The 20310-nt window shown below is 37.5% G+C and overlaps 1 protein-coding gene across 1 annotated transcript; it reads right to left on the bottom strand.

Annotated features, from left to right (window-relative positions):
- Window positions 1–1620: 1620 nt before the first annotated feature.
- BMP2 (bone morphogenetic protein 2) lies at window positions 1621–19945 on the bottom strand. Its single transcript, XM_063441499.1, has 3 exons — window positions 19365–19945; window positions 16398–16756; window positions 1621–3313 (listed from the first exon to the last, which is right to left on the bottom strand). The coding sequence occupies exons 2-3, from the start codon at window positions 16747–16749 to the stop codon at window positions 2469–2471; spliced, it is 1197 nt and encodes a 398-aa protein (XP_063297569.1). The 5' UTR covers window positions 16750–16756; window positions 19365–19945; the 3' UTR covers window positions 1621–2468.
- Between the last annotated feature and the right edge of the window lie 365 nt (window positions 19946–20310).

Genomic DNA, 20310 nt, shown 5'->3' with positions numbered 1-20310 from the left:
TGTATTACAGAGCACCAGGGTAAGTGTATTACAGAGCACCACGGTAAGTGTATTACAGAGCACCACGGTAAGTGTATTACAGAGCACCACGGTAAGTGTATTACAGAGCACCACGGTAAGTGTATTACAGAGCACCACGGTAAGTGTATTACAGAGCACCACGGTAAGTGTATTACAGAGCACCACGGTAAGTGCATTACAGAGCACCACGGTAAGTGCATTACAGAGCACCACGGTAAGTGCATTACAGAGCACCACGGTAAGTGCATTACAGAGCACCACGGTAAGTGTATTACAGAGCGCCACGGCAAGTGTATTACAGAGCGCCACGGTAAGTGTATTACAGAGCGCCACGGTAAGTGTATTACAGAGCGCCACGGTAAGTGTATTACAGAGCGCCACGGTAAATGTATTACAGAACACCACGGTAAGTGTATTACAGAGCGCCACGGTAAGTGTATTACAGAGCGCCACGGTAAGTGTATTACAGAGCGCCACGGTAAGTGTATTACAGAGCGCCACGGTAAGTGTATTACAGAGCACCACGGTAAGTGTATTACAGAGCACCACGGTAAGTGTATTACAGAGCACCACGGTAAGTGTATTACAGAACACCACGGTAAGTGTATTACAGAGCGCCACGGTAAATGTATTACAGAACACCACGGTAAGTGTATTACAGAGCGCCACGGTAAGTGTATTACAGAGCGCCACGGTAAGTGTATTACAGAGCGCCACGGTAAGTGTATTACAGAGCGCCACGGTAAGTGTATTACAGAGCACCACGGTAAGTGTATTACAGAGCACCACGGTAAATGTATTACAGAGCGCCACGGTAAGTGTATTACAGAGCGCCACGGTAAGTGTATTACAGAGCGCCACGGTAAATGTATTACAGAACACCACGGTAAGTGTATTACAGAGCGCCACGGTAAGTGTATTACAGAGCGCCACGGTAAGTGTATTACAGAGCGCCACGGTAAGTGTATTACAGAGCGCCACGGTAAGTGTATTACAGAGCACCATGGTAAATGTATCACAGAGTACCACCATAACGTGTATGTCTGCATCCCAGAGCTGCTGTTTATTTAGTTTGTTGCTTTTGGTTTATACATCATCACGTTCCATTCTAATTGAAAAACCATTTTTGTGGTTTATTTTAAACAAACAGATGTTTAGAACAGAAGAGCCAGACACATATTATTACTTTAGAAAAACTGGATGAAGTCATAGCTTTACCATTTATTGATCAACTCTGCTTTGACATTCCAAAAACGCACCCAAATCTTCCCCATGAAAACACACTCACACCAAGATTGCTATAGTGGCACGGAAAAGGGAGAGGTGGGGAGATAACAAAATAGCATATATTGGAGCAGCACGTGACTGATGTAACCGGAAGAAAAGAAACAAAATATATAGAATATAATATGATAGGTTTAGCCAAATAGAGGAAAATGAAGACTGAAAGCACTGAAGAGAAGGGATTGTAGAAATGTCAAACAAATGACAGATTAAGCCACATTAAGTGTAATGGCATTTGAAGTTTACTTAAATAGTTTACTAAAAACTGTTAAAAATAGTTCGGAACATATTTTGTTGTAAAGAACGACTTCCATCCAATATTAGAGCCAGCTTTTATTAAACGGATTTCAAATTTATTTTCCAACATACAAATATTTGCATGCTGTAACACTTTATTTGGACTTTCTTTTCCATCCTTTTGGCCAATACGCACATTTTGTAACAATTAGCGCAATAATTGCGGGATTTGTATATTAAAAAAAAAATAAAAAATCAGCAATTATGATGGCGAGGGTTGTAAAATTTGTTAAGGTTGTAAAAGTTATTACAAAATTTCACAGACCACACTGTATAATGCCTGAGAGTTGCACAATACAATATTACAGAGTTACTAGGATGAATGACCCAATATCTCACGGATCTAAAAACAGACAGTAGCCATTTAGAAAGTAAAAAAAAATACACTGCAATACTTACTTTCCATGTGTTACGTTCAACTTAAATACACACACAATGAATCTGCTTTAAGAATGAAAAAAGAAAAAAAAATACATATTTACAAACCCTATATTTTTTTTTTTCCTTTTGATTACATATAAATACAAAAAACAGCTATTTCAGTTCTAGAAAAACAAAAGTGGTTATAATGGTAAATAAATACAAAATAAGAATCTGACCATTATACTTCATGTGCTGGGTATAATCCCCATATAAAATGTACAACTAAAAAGGAATATTTCTCTGATTAAAATATTTGTTCTCAACTTTTTGTAGACATAAATATATATAAATATATATATATTTATATTTCAAAATAACTGTTTTTTAGCATTTTTATTGCATAAATTAAAAAAACAAAATCTCCGATGGGAAATCTTAAAGTGTCCTTTCTTTGTTTTGTGTTTTTTGCTTTTTTTTTTCGTGAATGTATGTTCAAAGTTCTCCTAACGACAACCACAACCTTCCACAACCATGTCTTGATAATTCTTTAATACAACTTTTTCATTCTCATCAAGATAAAGCATGGAGATAGCACTCAGTTCCGTAGGTACGCAGCAAGCTTTCGGTATATTTGAATTAACAGAATTTACCAAAGTCTGTACAATAGCATGGTTGGTGGAGTTTAAATGATCTGCCAGTGGGAAGGGGCATTCTCCGTGGCAGTAAAAGGCATGGTAGCCAGGTGGTGCAACAATCCAATCATTCCAGCCAACATCACTAAAGTCCACATATAACGGATGTCTCCGACAGCTTGACTTAAGACGTTTCCTCTGCCGTTGCTTTGCCTGACGCTTTTCTCTCTTATGAAGGGGATGTCCTTTCCCATCATGTCCATAAGTTACCAACAGTGGCCTTATCTGAGACCAGTTGTCTTTATCTGGAGCTAATGATCTGCTAATCCTCACATGCCTCTTAGGAAGGTTTTTGTTATTGTCCAAAGGAGTCACTTCCACAACAAGTCCATAGTTAGGCTGTCTATGTGCAATCCATCTTATAATGGCTGGTGTAACATCAAAGGTTTCCCATTTGCTTACATTGTGATGTATCAACCTCGTGTCCAATAGTCTTGCAACAGGGCCCCTAGAGGTAGCTGCTGCTGGCTTTACTATATCATAAATATTAATCCGATGAAGCTTGCTTGTATCATTCTCAAATGGCTCTTGGATCTGCTCTCGAAATATCCGTAGTTCGGCAGACGTGATCAGCTCCTCAGTAGGAAATGAAGTCAAATTAAAGTAGAAGCGCTGTACGGCTCTCTCATTGGATTCGGGAAGCTCTTCCATGGACTCTGAGTCAAGAAAAAGAAGAAACAAAATAGGAGTGTTACTTACATTGCAATAGTAACAATTGAGGGAAAAGAAAAAAACAAATTGGATAAATAAATATAAGCATGCACCATTATAAAAAAGGTTTGCTTTTTAACACTGAATTGGAGTGATGGGGCCAGCAGATTCCAGGCACTAGAACCAATTTAATGAGATTAAATGTTTATAGTGCTTACAGTGTCCCTTTCAGGAATTTTTGTGGTTGCCAATTAGCATGTTTATTTCAATAAAAATAATTTAAAAAAATAATATACACACACACATATATATATATATATATATATATATATATATATATATATATATATATACATATACATATACATATACACACACACACACACACATTTCCTCCAAATGCACTTTTACCAATATATATAATAATTTTTTTTTTATATTTTTTTTTAAATGTAGTTTTTATAAATCTGGTCTGAATATGCAAAGGGTAACAAAAACAAGCAAAGACTGAGTTTTCAATGTTATAGATCAAAAAGTGTATTCTGGTTTCAAAACAACAAAAGAAGAAGAACATGTTATATTTTTAGAGTACTGCTCACAAAGACAAAATATATTTTTAGAAAACCTGTCACATCTGTTTCCCTCACTGAATACATTATACAGCAAGTCCGAACAAGAAGGGTCTGGTCTGTATATTGCTTCAGAATTTTGTTTACAGCACAAACAACATATGTCGGAATCTCTTGCTCTGATCTTGGTTTCAGTAGTACAACACGTATTCCAGGTGGTTCCAATAATGAGTAAATTGGGTATTGGAAACACAGGGAAGACAGAATGTTTCAGTGCAGTTAGTACAGATAGAAAGCGGATACATGGAGCTGGAGAGAAAAAAAAAATACTGCATTTACCATTACTACTGCAGCGAATAGGAGACATTTCCAAATTAATATTACAAAACACTATTTAACCCCTTAAGGACCAAACTTCTGGAATAAAAGGGAATCATGACATGTCACACATGTCATGTGTCCTTAAGGGGTTAAGGGCACAAGACTAAAAAGAGGATTTTATTATGATTCTTCATCGGACATAGATCTATATTAATACTTTACATATACTGTATATGCCAGGGGTAGGCAACTTTAGATGTTGTAGATTACATTTCCCCTGATGCTTTGCCAGCATTATGGGAGATGTAGTCCGCAATACCTGCCATGCCAAAGGTTGCCAAACCCCTGTTACACAGTCAGACACACCATAAAAAGGTTTGTTACCTCTAAGAAAAAAAACCACTGACCAGTAACTCAATGGCTCATGCACCCACACACACTCATACAGATACACACAGTCACAGGTTTTCTGAATTACACATGTTTCTAGTTACTTCCCGTTTCCCTAGCCTTTAGGAAAGGGAAGAAGGGTGGCACACTTCCATGTGACTTCCTGTGAACCGGGAAGAACTGATAGCCCGTCACAACCTTCTAGCGCTCCCAAGAACTCTATGAAGAGCTGGCAATGCATATGTGTAAAGGGCCCTATACAGTGCAGATTTTAAATGTCGTCCTGTTGTAGGAGATATTGCCATCTCCCCCCCATAAATTCATTACATTAAACTCCCTTGTGGGCCCCTCTGCTTGAGCGTTTAGAATGCCAGCAGAATTTTATAAAAAATTGTTATATATCCATCAAAGTATCGTAGGCATCTACTGGACATGGTAGTAAAAGGATACTATGACGTCACACATGGAGCGTTTATCATCTATTTATGATGCTTTACTGATTTTCTTTAGCCCATAATATGATGTAGCTATTCATAGCAAAGGAAAAATTCTAATAAAAAGCATTGCTTTAAAGTACCATTCAGAGTCCCACCAAAAATGCTCTATCAAAGAGAAGTGTTATGAGCCCATAAATGTATCTTTTGGCTCTAGGTATAGAATGATTAAACTTCACTTTCAAGTCTCCGTAAACCTTTGACACCAAAGCAATGAATCACATATTGAGATTATTTATTAGAGAAGTTACTTTCATACGTAAAAGAAAACACAAACCACATCTGAACAGAACCTTTTATCAATAATCGTTCTCTCGACAAGTACTTATTAGGTGGAACAATTACAGCCCTGGAGTAAAATGAGAACTTTTGACAGTATGTAACTAAGATCTAAGTAAATATTCTAGCTCGGGAATCATTAAAGTTATTCTAATAGACTACTCAACTAGGGGAGGTATGCACAGGTGGAGAAGATCGGAAGAGGCATGTCACGAACTGTGAGTAACTGGTAAAATGCCAGACAAAAGTCATAGCCAATAAAATAATAATTAATGGGTCGTATCTGAAAAAGTAACACGTCACTCGGGCATCTATGCCCATCGGAAACAGTGCTGGCCTTCCATATGGAGGCTGGCCCATAACTAGAGTATTGTAGTTTAACTTGCACAACTCAAGTAAGGCTAATGATACAATCATGGTGTGCTTATGGTAGCCATTTCTCTGGTGTGCACAGGTAGAGAACATAAACTAGGACCGTCTTGTCGAATCGAGGACTGTAGGTATATGTATGCAAAGTCACATGCATTTATTAAAGCTGGTCAGGTATTTGCAAGCTGTTTTTTTAGCATTTCTTTAATGCATTTAATTGCATTGGAGCAGCATGTAGTCATGCACTTCATCAAGCAGTTTTCACTCCTAAACATTAAAAGGACCACTATAGGCACCCAGACCACTTCAGCTTAATGAAGTGGTCTGGGTGCCTGGTCCAGCTAGGATTAACCCTGCAGCTGTAAACATAGCAGTTTCAGAGAAACAGGGTTTATCCAGCCTCTAGTGGCTGTCTCACTGACAGCCGCTAGAGGCGCTTCCCACTGTGATTTTCACAGAGAAGACGCCAGCGTCCATAGGAAAGCATTGAGAATGTTTTCCTATGGACTGGCTGAATGAGCACGCGGCTCGTGCCGCACATGCGCATTCAGCCGAGGAGGAGGAGAGTCCCCCGCCCGGCGCTGGAGAAAGAGGCAAGTTTAACCCCTTCCACCCCTGAGGGCACTATAGTGGTCCTTTAATATGCAGAAACTTTGCATTTAGGAGGAAATTATTTTAGAATGCAAGGTAACTAAAATGTGAAAAGCCATCAAAAACAGGATTATTTATTAAAGCTGGAATTGCCAGGAATTTGCAAGATGTAGATCAGTATAGTCCAGAGGGAGCATTTTCCTGATTGGCTATTATAGCGTAAAAAAAAATGCTGTATCAGTAGAAAACTCCTCATTATTCATGGTTGTATGACTAAGCCCTGACAAGCTACTATTTTTAAATGGGCCCATCACCAATTAATGGCACACTGACTTGCTTGAGTGGACCACCCTTGTACTTGCATGTCTTGTGACCCTATCATAGAAGCTGCAGCAAATGCATTCCTCCCAACCAATCAGAGTTCTGTAGGGCATCCCAGATTTTCTGTCCTCAACAAGGATAGTGCGGGTGCATCATTAGACACACTTAAATTATGTTCATGGTATTTGCACCTTGCAAAGAGCACTCTGCAGGGTCTGCCCTCGGTGGGCTGGTCTTACATGATTGGCAGGCAGCCTAGCTCTGGCTTGCATTCACATCAGTCTGACCTGCCAGTAATTCAGGCATGTCTACCCCCTTTGGGCAGAGTGAGTGACACGATCACATCAAAGTCCTGCCCCGTTTACCTGCCGCTAACCCGACATCCCGTTTCTCGTGAACCCGGAGTTGGGACGTATGAAAGGTTATTGTATAAATCAAATAAATAAAAAGACTTATCAGGGTTTAAAAAAAATATATAAACAATGCAGTGGTTTTAAATAAAGATGGTGAGTCTTTAACAGAGGAAAAATAAAGAAATTTATAAAAAAAACAAGATAAAAAAAACAACAAAAAAAAACACAAACAAACAAACAGCATTTATTTTTTCCCCACCGCTTGTAAAATTGATCTTGCTCTAAAACAGAAGAAGTAAGGATCCATGTTTGCTTTACACACTTGAGCAGAACTACAAATCAAAGAGGGAGGTGGATTGTTACAAAAAAAATGGCTGTCTAACCTCATATCCCAGTTCATTGCTCAGACAGAACGTTTTCCATTTATTATTATTTTATTCTGTTCTATGTCTCCCCAACCAGATAAACCATAGTGAGAAAGTAAAATAAATAAAAACTGAGCTACCCCCTGGGAAATACAATTGTTCTGATTTAATGTACTTTATTCTTAAAACACCATCTATGAATCATGGCCTTAGTATCTCTGAAATGTAAGAAAAAAAAAAAAAGTAACAGAAAGCCAAACAGCACGAGAAGCAGAGGAATTAGCAGTGCATGTGATAGAAGTGTGTTTAAACGGTCTTCCTGTGAGCTACTTGGAACATGCAACAGAAGTCTGCAGAATGTGGCAATGAGTTCCCACCCCCTCCTGCTCCTTCACATATTTGTTTATTTGAATTCTGCAGATAAATGAGGTCACAGGGAGTTCTAGGGCGGTTTTCATTTTCATAATCAGAGCCTAATTTAAAAAGCATCACAATTTAGAGAATTTCCTTCTGCCACAAAAATAAAACAAAATGTGCACGGACCAGTGCACATGGCTCCCAATATTTTTGTAGGAGAGTCCACAAAACTTGGAAGCATTTTATTGCAGCCTTTTTTTGGCATTTTGTCGATGTGAATATGTGAAAGCAAACTGGTTTGAAAACAAATGGTGTTCAGGAGTACTGATTTTAGTGAAGCGATTAGAGTAAGCCTGGGAAAGGAAAGGAATTGGACATTTGATTGCCACAGTTTTCTTTAGCCCGGTTTGAATGATGAGGACGTGAACTCACAGCACAGAAAATCATAAAAACTACAAAATTATAAAAAAAAAAAATTAATGTCTTTAATGAACCAGATACAAAGTGTTTTATTGAAAAAAAAAAAAAAAAAAAAAAACACACAACAAGGAATGGATTATACAGTCCATATCCCCTTTGCATCAGATGTACCTCTATGGTTAAAAAAAAAAGACCAAAAGGGAGTACACTATAGCTGTAATCTCTGCCTTAGTCATTCCATCACAGTGTTCCGGGATGTGAGCACCCAGGAACTCGGATTTACTCTCAAACTGTTTGGAAAGGTTTTAACAATGAAAAGGGGAATGGCACAGGCACTCCAGACACCATAACTAGAGTGTCCCTTTAATCCCTTAAGGACCAAATTTCTGGAATAAAAGGGAATCATGACATGTCACACATGTTACGTGTCCTTAAGGGGTTAAGGCAAACTCCTCAGATTTTAGTAATCACCATGGATGTACACAATGACTGGATTAAAAATAAATAATTATCCACAAACAAAAAGTTAGTAGCTACACCGCTCTTCCTGACTTATACAAGGTATGTCTACACCTGCATCACACTGTTTTTGTAGTGATTGTTGTGTTTTCCCGGGGGCTTCAAGCAGTCTATGTAAAAGGAGACTTTTACAAGCTATTGTGTTTTCTTTAAAGTGGTCTTTAGCGTAATTCTAAAGATCTTGCAACCCTTACATGAAGGTATGAAATAGGGCTGCATCTTGCTCAATAAAGAAATAAAGTGCAGAATATATGGTGAGTCCTGGTCACACGTATGGAAGATTTTCTTTTGCATGATAACATTGAAAAAACTTGTGAAAAAAAAAACAAAAAACAAAAAAAAACAGACAGGAAAAATTTTAGGAAGAGGAGAAATCTTCAGTGTGGGGATACCTGGAATAATCATCTGGTGGAAGTAGTAAAGGGTGTACATAAAAAATATCCTAAAAGAAGAGAGTAAGATAAATAGGCATGAGGTTACGTAGTAAGCAGACTGTGACAAGAGGTGGAATCTCCGGGGTCTATTCAATCTAGGTTTCTATGTAGCTGGGAAGACAAATCCAACTTTAAATGATTGCTAGACACAAATTCATTAAACCTAAAAAAAAAAAGTTTTAGCTTCATGCCTGCTGGACTAAATTGAATCCATATTGATCTCATCAAGGACTTCAGAAGTCTCCAACTGCCTATGAGTGTCAGATGAGCAACATTTGGCACGAACAAGACCATATTCAATGTTTCAAAGTAACAAACAAAAAGTGCCTCCCAGCTGTCTGTCAATGATGCATGCCAATTATTCTTTATACTGATTAAACACTCATTAAGTGGTTATTATCACCATTATCTTAAACAATAGTGGGTCATTCTTTCCCACATATATATATCTCAAGCAAATTCAGCACTTCTATAAAAAGGTTTCTACCCCGTACACTGTCACACATACACACAAAAACAACAAACACAGAACAAACAAAAGCGCTAACCAAAACAGACAGTAAAACCAGCAGGAAAGGTCAAAGTGTTGACATTATTAGAAATTAAAAAATACGTACAACATAATGCAGTTATGTATAATAATATTTTATCGTATACCTGAATACAATATCTCAATGCCTCCTGGAAACAATATAGCCCAGATCTACACTCGAATAACCGACTATGGAAAGATATATTATTCGGTTCAACATAAGCACTTCAAGGTTGATGGGAATCCCTGAGCATTTCATTCTATACAACATATCACTCAGTAAGATGTGGTTTCTCCACATGCTGTGCTTTCAAACATATACATTCCTCCCATTTAACAATCTGGAAAAAGTCACCGAACATTGCAATGTCTCAGAAAGGAGAAGATGTAGAAATTGGCAGGGTTATAAGAGAGATAAGGATTATCCCTTCTACGAATGTCAATTTATTGGCCACAAACAAACTTAAAATTTCACAACATATGAAAAATAAAATTAAAAAAGTGAAGTTTAAATAACACCATGTACCTCCCTCTTTGAATAGCAAAAATACACAAATACATACCCCCCACACCTCACCCCAAGGATGCAGTTCATAAACTTACATCATGTAAGGGATATTTACATTAGAAAACCCAATCAAATTTAGTCCATGAGAAATCCAGTAGACTACCCCAACCATATGAAATTTAAAATGCCCGTGTTCCGAAAAAGGTGAATCCAAATGCTGATCAGGAAATCAAGAACAGATATTGAAACTGGTAGCTTGGCTGAAGGGATATCCAGGAAAAGTGCTACCCCCAATGTAAAAGGGAGGCACTGGTTACTAAACTGATTAACTTCGAAAAACTAAACAAAATAGTAGATAATAGAAATCCAAAAAATGCAGTATCAAAAGTATCCAGGAAAAGTGCTGCCCCTAGTTTTTATTTTTATCAGTTCACGGCTTAGGTAACCGTGCCACACGTTATAACTAGGGGCAGCACCTTTCCTGGATACTTTTGATACAGCATTTTTGGAATTCTATTATCTACTACTTTGTTTAGTTTTTTTAAATGTATCAGTTTACTGTTTAGTAACCAATGCCCCACTTTTACATTGGGGGTAGCACTTTTCCTGGATATCCCTTCAGCCAGACTATGGGTTTCAAAATCACAGCTCTCTCTCAAGGTTTTCCTGGGTACGTTTAGGATCTAGTATCCTTACTTTCTACTGTATCTTTTAAGCCAACATGGGAGCTTTTCTATACTAGTTGAGTTTGTGTCTAATTCATTCAACAAGTTGTTACCCTCCAGTAAGTTCACGTTCATTACCAACTTCCACTCTACCTGGACAGTTTTTTCTGTCCGTACGTCTCTCAACCAAGAACAGATGATCACCACTAGAGGGCACATTGGATTTAGAAAAATCACGCATCATAAAAAATAAGGGTTTAATTTTTTTTTTTCTGTTCAATAGTTTTTTCTTCTTTAAGTCAATATGTTGCCTGGATCCAAGTCCACTTTAAAGCCCAATTTCTGATAAAGTCACAATAGAAGATTGTTAGAGGGGTGGAATCAAAAGAAAATTAAAAAATGTAAAAAGCAAACAACAACAAAAAGAAAACAAACATACTATTGCCTTGAAAACACACCATTGGACAAAACTCATTAGACATGTCTACAAATTTATTCTAATTAGAGCATCGTAGTTTTCTCCAATTTCTTTTTGAAGTTACCAGGAACTTGTTTAGATGGAGGCAATGTTGAAAAACCTCAATCTCCAAAAATTGGTTAGTGTCTCTAATGCTGGTTGCCAAGGAGTATGGAGTATTACATAATTTAAAGGATAGGCAGGAGGAGCTGATAATCCATTACATAGAAGGTAATGGTAATAAAGTACATTTCCAGTGCCAGTTTGAGTTATCCTGTTTTAAACCAGCCCAATAAAAGTTCTCATAAGCTGCCATGTCACTCTAGTGGACTCTAGCAAATTTAAAACTGGACTCAAGAGCCAAGTGACAATTATAGCTGGATTGGCTTGGCTTCAAAGTCATCTATTTTAGTTTTCTAACCCATAGCTTTTTAAATCAGCACCAAATCAATAACCCAGAAGTTATTCTACTGTCCCATCATCCCATAAATGAGAAGACAAGATGCAGTATGATTCGCTCAGTGCAGAACAAAAGAGGTCTTGTTTGGTATTCAGGAGGCGGATAATTTTTTTTTTTTTGATATTCAGAAATATCTGATATTTGGAAACCAAGGTATGAGATAGGCATGCATGGTTATTAATTTGGGTCCTTGGGCAAAATACAAGCCACGGGTAACTTCTCTCCATATGGGAGAACATAGTTTCACCTTCGGTATCACAATGATGTCAAACCTTCAGGAGGATAACACAGCCCGGCCACTCTACTGCAGTCTGATGGCTCATCATTGAGGACTTCCTAAAGGTTGTAAGTGGTGCCTGAACAATTCTACCCAACAAAAAAATTGGTGTATGACATTAAAAATGTAGTATACAGTAGCGTGTACAACTAATCCCAGATGACTGACTATCTCACTCTTTCCTCATTAACAGGCTTCCCCATTGTATAGTGTTACATGTGAGCATCCCATTATCCTAGAACGGAAAATAATTAAATAAAAATACATCCATATTCCTAACTCAAGTCTTATTTTGCAACAGTACCTACTAACACACCTTCAGCTGTAGCTCCCATAAAGTAAATATAAAATACCATACATGGTTAGGGTTTGTAAACAAGTCTTACCATATGTAGTTTGATCCCTTAAAAAGGGACTCCCCAGACCTTGAAGCAAATTAGCTTGCATTGGTGTTTTATAAGAGAGTGTTCCTTTTTATTCATTTTACAAAAACTGCTCATTTTTAGAGAAATAAATGGGCAACTTTACAAATGAGCCTTATTAACACTCCAGGCTCTCAGACAGCCAGCCCTGTTACTTCCTGGTTTGTTAGCTCAGTGGAGCTAAACTCAAAAGCTAGACAATTGCCTTGCAAAGACTTCTCATTGAGCTGCATTTGGAAGTCTGTGATTGGACAGGAACAGTAAATCTGGGTGGGGTTAAAAGGAGGAGGGCTTGCGAAGGCTGCAGACAAGAAATCTTCAGCTTTTGCAAGCTATTTTTAGATATAATTCCAATGGGGAAAAATGCATAATTAAATGTATGTATTTTTTCATTGGGGGTATATTAAGGATCAGACACACAATATATAGGGGATTTCCCAAACCCTTGCTTCTTGAGGAACCAAGAACAAGAGCACACTGTGCAAGGCTGGGACTACGGAAGGCGTCCGTGTTACTGTGTAGGTTTTGGTTTAAATTAATCATTTTGTCTCTCTTTTTATTTATTTAAATCACCTTAGATTTAGGTATACACATGAAAAAGTAGGGGCTTCTTTTTCTCATGGGGAGCGTGATCTTTGGCAATAGGTTTAGCTTAAGCACTCCATTTCCATTGCTGATCTAATTCACCTACAATCCATCAGTCAAAAGAAATTCACAAGAGGGTAAACTACAGACATCATGTATAGAAGGGAACACCGTGGCAGTTTGTCCTGATATTGAGATCTGGCACAAGAAAGAAAACTGTAGAAATATATATTAAAAAAAAAAAAAAAAAAAAAACACGTGATAAAGAGAGAATCGCAATCATTAAGATATAAGGGACATAAAAGTAAAACCATGACAGAGGCGTTTTAGTGAAGTGATTTGGGGGAATAAATGCTGTCCAGCAGTACTCTTTATATTTCGCAGTTTCCCTGCAGACAGACAGTCTTAGACAGTCACTAATGGCCCTAGACTTAAATGGATTCCATTATCAACTCTACTTGCCATCTGGTGTAAGAAGGCAAAGCATGTCAACACTGGGTGCTGTGTACATCCAATGCTTCGCATAGAGAAGCAGCAGTTAATTAGCCTACCGTGGTGATCTCTGCAAATGTACCAGGTCTTCATTGCTTCTCTACGAGAATCACCTGATTGGACCAAATGTCATCAGGGCTGATGACTTCACAGGAGGAGGATCAGGCAGAAAAGGAAAATACAGACATGAAGCTGTACAAATTATTATTGTAATTAAATTTAAAAAAAGTGAGGGGACCAATATTACAATAAGTATGCTTTTATAAACACGTGTTGAAATCAGTGACCCTGATAATCTATGTGGTTATGCTAGCTAGGAAGCATGCAACAGAGATTAGGAGCAAATGATCACTCTAGTACACGCGTTCCCCACGCAGTATGCATGCACGCCAGTGGTTTAGGAGTTAATGTAGACCTGGCATAGGGTCACCTCATTTTTGCCAAGACCTCCCAGGTAAAGTGTTGATAAATTGCATCGCCGGGGTAGGGGAGAGTGCATCATACACAAGGGCTTGTTTGATAGCACAAAATATGGGTCTGTGAAAGATCCTGCAAGGTTCTCAACAGATAAACTCATGCGTGCACATGGAAACACCATAGACCCCTATTGCTCATATTGTTCGACTATGGTTTTTCCTCTCAGGATCTGATGGACAATTTAAAATTTGTTTATTTTATTCCAAAAAACAAAACACAACACAACAACCCAAAACATGAGACAGTGTAGCTCTAAGTATTTGCCTACATTGTTCCAAGAAATGGATAAAACATGGACCGCTAGCAGTGTTTTTGCAAGTTAGTTATTTTACTTGGGCACACTGCTTAGGGTTTTGGCTAGTTTCTTCTTATACGCAATAGAAAACTATATATATATATATATATATATATATAAATATATATATATATATTGTAGCTGTACTACACTAAATTGCAATGCAAAGAGTTCAGCTGACCAATTCTTGGTTTGCTGGAAGACGTTGCACACACCAGCACAAGTCAAGCTCAGAACTTATTCAGTCTTTACTAGCCCTGCTGGGGTGACACACACTGGTCTGTTATGTAATACAATTTTGCAACAATGTTACCAAACAAGAGACACCTGGCAGGAAGTTTTCTCCCTTTCTAAGTTATTTACAACAGCGACAATAGAGCATGCGAGACACACTGGGGTCATTTACTAATCAGGAATTGTGTAATGAAATGGTAAATGCATTTTTTTATACTAAAAGTAGGTGATTTGTAGAATATTCACCCCCACTGAATTTTTATGACCTACGCTTTTTTTTTTATGTCCTTAAAAATTCTACACAGTCAACAGTTTAGTCAATAGAAACTCAAAGTGTCATGAACAAGATATGAATGTCTTTCTTAAAAAATATATTTTACACCAAGTTCCATATTTTGTTCATTTTTTATTTTTAAATGAAAGTGAGATTATGTATAAAATCCTCTTGCACACAACAAAAAGCAGGAAAAAAAAAAAAGAAAAAAAAACACACATAGTGCAAACACATAGAATATGTATATTTGATCTAGGTAAATGTCAGCAGACCTTAAGTAGCAAAGAAAATAGAATTTTGGACTTCTGTCAAGATTTATACTAAATATCCCTCGATATTGTTGCTTTTGCTGATTACAGACTCTACACAGCTTCCTCAATAGCCCCTTGTTCACACAACTTAGAGCGCTATTCATAAAGAAATATGTACTCCTCAGAGCTTCAGATATAGAGGCCAATTTTAGTGTTTAACATTACATCGTAAATCCAATAAATATAATGGATTACAATATTTTAAACACCGTAAATAACTGAAAATATATATAAACAATCTAGAAAATAACTTGCCCTGGCTGTATCCCATTTGAGATTATGGATATACTTTGCACCTAATAAAAAAAAATAAAAAAAAGTCTGTATTTGAAAAGGCCTATATAAAAATTCATCTGTTTAAAAAAAAAAAAAATAGTATCACAATGAGCCAAGCAGACAGCTGTTGCAAGTCTATTATCAGGCTTGCGTTTGGATATTTTGCTTATCCACTCGAGACCATCCAAGGTTTTGGCGAAGACAAAAAAGTCATTGGAAAAAAAAAAAAATAAATGAAAAAAAAATAAACCTCAAATACAGTTACTAATACTGCTGATATCTCACGGGGATTAGATAAGGATTAAAAATTTGACAAACAACCTCACAACTTTAAATTAGGGGATTTTTCTTGTATTTAGAATTAAAATTGAAATATATCTGTGGGAATTCTTATTTTGGACACAGTCTGAAAGACGAAGAAGGGCCAAGAGTGCCGGCTTTGGAAAATTGTACCACAAACACAACATGAAAGTTTTTTCAGCACTGCAAAGGGCAAATTCATTTACAAAACAAAAATAAGTGATCAAGCGCGATTAGTTTAATTAGACTGAGTGCATCTCTCACAGGGACGTAAACAAGGAAATGTGACGTCAAGTCGTAGGACAGCCCAGAGGTGGCCCATCTGAGATCCGGACTACAACTCCCATTGCTACAGAGCCTGATATAAAAAAATAAAAAATAAAACCCACACAATGTCTTTCCAATCATGGTTGAGCAAGTGGCACAAATCAGCTACCTCGTAATATGGTCAAACAACCAAAAATATTCTTAATGGTGAAAACGTTTACATTACAATAGCAAATAACACAACCTGTATTTAAAAGAATTATACTGAAATATAGTTAGAGACTCTAGAAACAAAACATTTACTTCATGCAGTTTATTTCTTATATCCCAACTGTTATCATTTTATCTACATGATATGCTATGTAGCAATTGCTGTGGTGGTTGTTTGCGGTGCTACAATACCACAAGACAGGACTGCGTATAACTCCTTTATGCCCGATGGGGGTGGAGGAGGAGGAGGGTTACCCTCTCTTACCTTCATGATGGAAGCTCCTTACTGTGTTGGCTTGGCTTGCAACACGCTCCCGGTGAAGGTCCATGGGAGGCTTGTCCTGATCCTCATCTAGGTGGCTTGAGTGCATATGGTACAAATCCAGCATGTGTTGGGGGATCACAATGTTCTTGCCAGGAGTTGGACGCCTCTTCAAACCAAACATATTGAGCAAACGTAGCTCGAACTGGTTGATGATGCCCATTGACTGCTGGGGAGATGCCCAACCTGACTCTGCGTACCTCTTCCTTCCTATCTCTGGAATCAGACCCGTGCAGCCACTCAGCAGGACCTGGTAAAGCAGCAGCAGAAGCAGACAGCGGATCCCGGCTAGCATTGTCAACCTAATGGATGAAGATGTTGCAACACAAACACTTTAATGTAAAGAACTTTTATGGACAATAATGACATTTAAATACGCACAGACTGGTGTTTGCACACGTACACACGATTAATTAATTGTAGTTATATGTTAAACTCTGTTCTCATGGCCTTCATACATCATATGACCAGATACGAGGACAACCTATAAAGCAGACTCTAAAGTTACTGCAGGTTTATACAAGCTGAAATCAATATGTCCTTCACAATATGAAACACATACAAAATGATTCTCCATACCAAGTAAAGAAAAACAGGTGTAGACAGCACCTCAGTGTGCTTAGACATACACATAAAAAGTATCCATCAGTCATGTGGAAACACAGTGAGAGACATGTATGTGTGCAAAGGGTTGTCAGGCTACACACCACTAACAGGCAACCTCTTACAGACCAGCAACTCTGGAGCCCATAGAATGCTGTATGTGCTTAATAGGAGCTTGACTTTATTACTTTACACCAGCTGGAGGTTCTCAATCCCATGAAGGGTTTATACACTAAACTAGGAACCACAAATGCATTGACCAATCAGGAAATTTAAAATGTTGGGTCAAACTAGCTAAAGTGTAAAAATTCTCCATCTCATCATCCGTATCATTCTCAAGTTCCATTGTCATGTCTCTACAAATTCCCATTTTATTGAAAACAGCCCTAAACCAGTGAAATACAGCAAAAGGTGAGGTTTGCAAAGCACACACACACACACACACACACACACACTGTAACAGATTGAGTAAGAGCACTGCAATAAATATAAGTGTCATACATTAAAAATATACAGGCCAAAGGATTATTCTGTGACAAATGCCATACACGACTTGAGAAACCGGTTTTATTTAGACAACTTTAGCTAAATTTAGACAACACTTTGCAAACTTCTCTTTTTTTTTACTTTAATGCAGTATCCTGGAAAAAAAAAAAAAAAACAGGACATCAAAGCCTGTTTTACAATAGATAAGATTACTTGAGATAATGGCGGAGATGGGCAACAAACATTTTAAAGTCAAATAATCTCAATAAAGTAGTTAATCATGCGCATGTCTGCCTTGCATATTAGTTGTTAAGAAGTAGAATGTCCTGAGATCAGAAGCGGAGATCAGAGAGCACGTGTCTTGGAGAATCGGTTTACCTTCTGAGAAGGTGTTGTGTCTGTAGCAGCCAGATTAGATCAGAAGGTTAGACTCAGGAACTCAGTACAGGTGTTAAAATCTATGTGAAGCATCAAACTAAGCCAATTGGCCACCGGTAAAAATCAAAGAAAGGGGAAAAAAAAAAAAAAATCAAAAGACTCCAGCACAAATAAAATAAATCCCTTTCCAGGGCATGGAAACAAACTTCTCTCCTTGGAATGCCTGGATGTGTGTGATCAGGGTCTGATCAGGAAAAAAAAGCAGTAACATAGTGTTCAGGGTAGCAGTAACTTTGGTTGCAATCATTGCCTGGAATTTTAACAGCTTAAGAGTGAACTCAATCAACCTTTGCAAAAAAGTGCATGCTTTTAGCAGGAAGTATACTTGGGAATAAAATATATATATATATGGTGTATAAAAATGTAATAAAGTTACACTAAAAGTGCTGCCTTATTAAATGTATGTGACCAACTTTGGCGCTTGATTTGGTTTTGGGAAAACGCATATAATGAACTAAATTCCTAGCTGGTGCAAGCTTAGATGTCATTTAATTGATCTGTGATTGATCAATGGAGCTGAAGATAAAAAGAGAGGTCTATGCAAGTGTGAACTAGCCTTCTCATTGGGGTCCTTTCACTAAACAGCAATTTGCACCATTTGACAGCTGACTTGTTAAATTAAGGCCACAATAGTCTTTTAATAAAACTATTAATTATCTGAAATGGATATTTTTTTTTCTCCCGAAAACTTAAAAAAGGAGGTTTTCCAAATTGTTAGACAACTGAAGAGAGGTTAGTAAATAGTACTATATAGCATAAATGTGCTTTTAATGTGACACACACGTGCACGTCTTAGTTTCTAATTATTAACAACTTTACGACATCTAAAAACAAGATTCACCAATGGATAGGATACTTATTTCTCCCATTTTCAAGGAATATTTATTATAAAAAATGCACCCCGCATGACCTTATTGCAGCCGCATAGGATATGATTGATAGACTTTGCAAATTAAAGTGCTGATATTGGTCTCCCAGTTACAAGGTTGCCAAGTCCACCATAATTTTATGGACCCCTATCGCATCTTGTTGACTGGTGTCACGTGAAAAAGTGCTGTAATGCAAATAATTAGCATCTATCTGCGGCAAAATGGAAATCAATTAAAAAAAAAAAAAAAAAAAAGATTTTTTTAAAGTATTTTTCTTTCATATTCCTTAATTAATTCAATTTCCTACCCCAACCACATGAATGATACATTGCTGGGCAGCACATTCATGTAATGCCCACTAGCCTACAGTACTGATATGCATGCAGAAAAGCTTGCTAGACCAAGCGACCAAAGCACCCAACCCATGGAGCGAATAGCTCTTATTAGGGAGCTAGTGCAGGATTATGTACATGCAGTGAGGATAACAGGGACTTTGAAGTGAGGTTTACAGTACCTGTGTGCCGAGTTTGTGTCTGGTTGAGAGTTTTCTCTTTTGACTGTGTTTTTTCCACATTACTTGGTGTTACTCCAAACGATTCCTCCCTACGGCTGGTAAGCAGAACTCTGAATGTATCCTCAGTCCAGTCCGCCTCTTTTTAAACATACTTTCATACAAGTTATAGGGTTTTCTGGAAAACTGAACAAGCCGCAACCTTTATCCAGCAAGCAAACACTTTGATTTTTAAATTTCCGCCTCTCTCTCTTTCTGTGTCTCTCTCTCTCTCTTCGCTGGAAAACTAAAACAAAAAAGTGTCCACTAACTTTCCTTACAACCTAAAGCAGCAATTGATCACAGCTGTGAGAAAACGTTAAAATAATCTGGAAATGATCACCAATCCCAAAATATCCTGTAGCTGGAAGTAACAAGTGATGCACAGATTCCTATGCTGTTTTCATTATTCCGAGCGCAGCAGGCAGTTTTGGAGACTGTATTTTTCATGTACCTCTCACCGGTGTCCTTGTTCCTTTTTTTTTTTTTCACTTGCCTTTGCTTTTTGTTTCTGCTCTGATGTCACAAGAGCTGTCTGCCAATCAGCGAGGAGCAAAGCCAGCCTGTACAATGAGTTGGCAAGGATTGGATGTGTACTCAGATTTATATGAGACTCACTGCTTGTAATATTCCCCTCCTCTTTCCTTTTTTTTTTTTTTTAAGACATTCCTAATTTTTCTATAGATTCTATGCGCCACCTACTGGGCACACGTATATTGCTGTTTAGCTTCACCTTATTTCTATAGCCTCACTTTACACAAAATAACATTTTTAGAAATTATGACACTATGGTAACACTTTATCTATATGTATAATTTATAGATAGATATAGTGTTACCATACTTTTGTGGACCCAGGACATACTTGAAAACAAGAGAAATCTCAATGTATCTTTCCTGGTAAAATATTT

The sequence above is a fragment of the Pelobates fuscus genome, chromosome 2, assembly GCF_036172605.1.
Source record: "Pelobates fuscus isolate aPelFus1 chromosome 2, aPelFus1.pri, whole genome shotgun sequence".
Lineage (NCBI taxonomy): Eukaryota > Metazoa > Chordata > Amphibia > Anura > Pelobatidae > Pelobates > Pelobates fuscus.
Note: the sequence above shows the minus strand (reverse complement) of the source record. Positions and strands in the feature narration are given on the sequence as shown.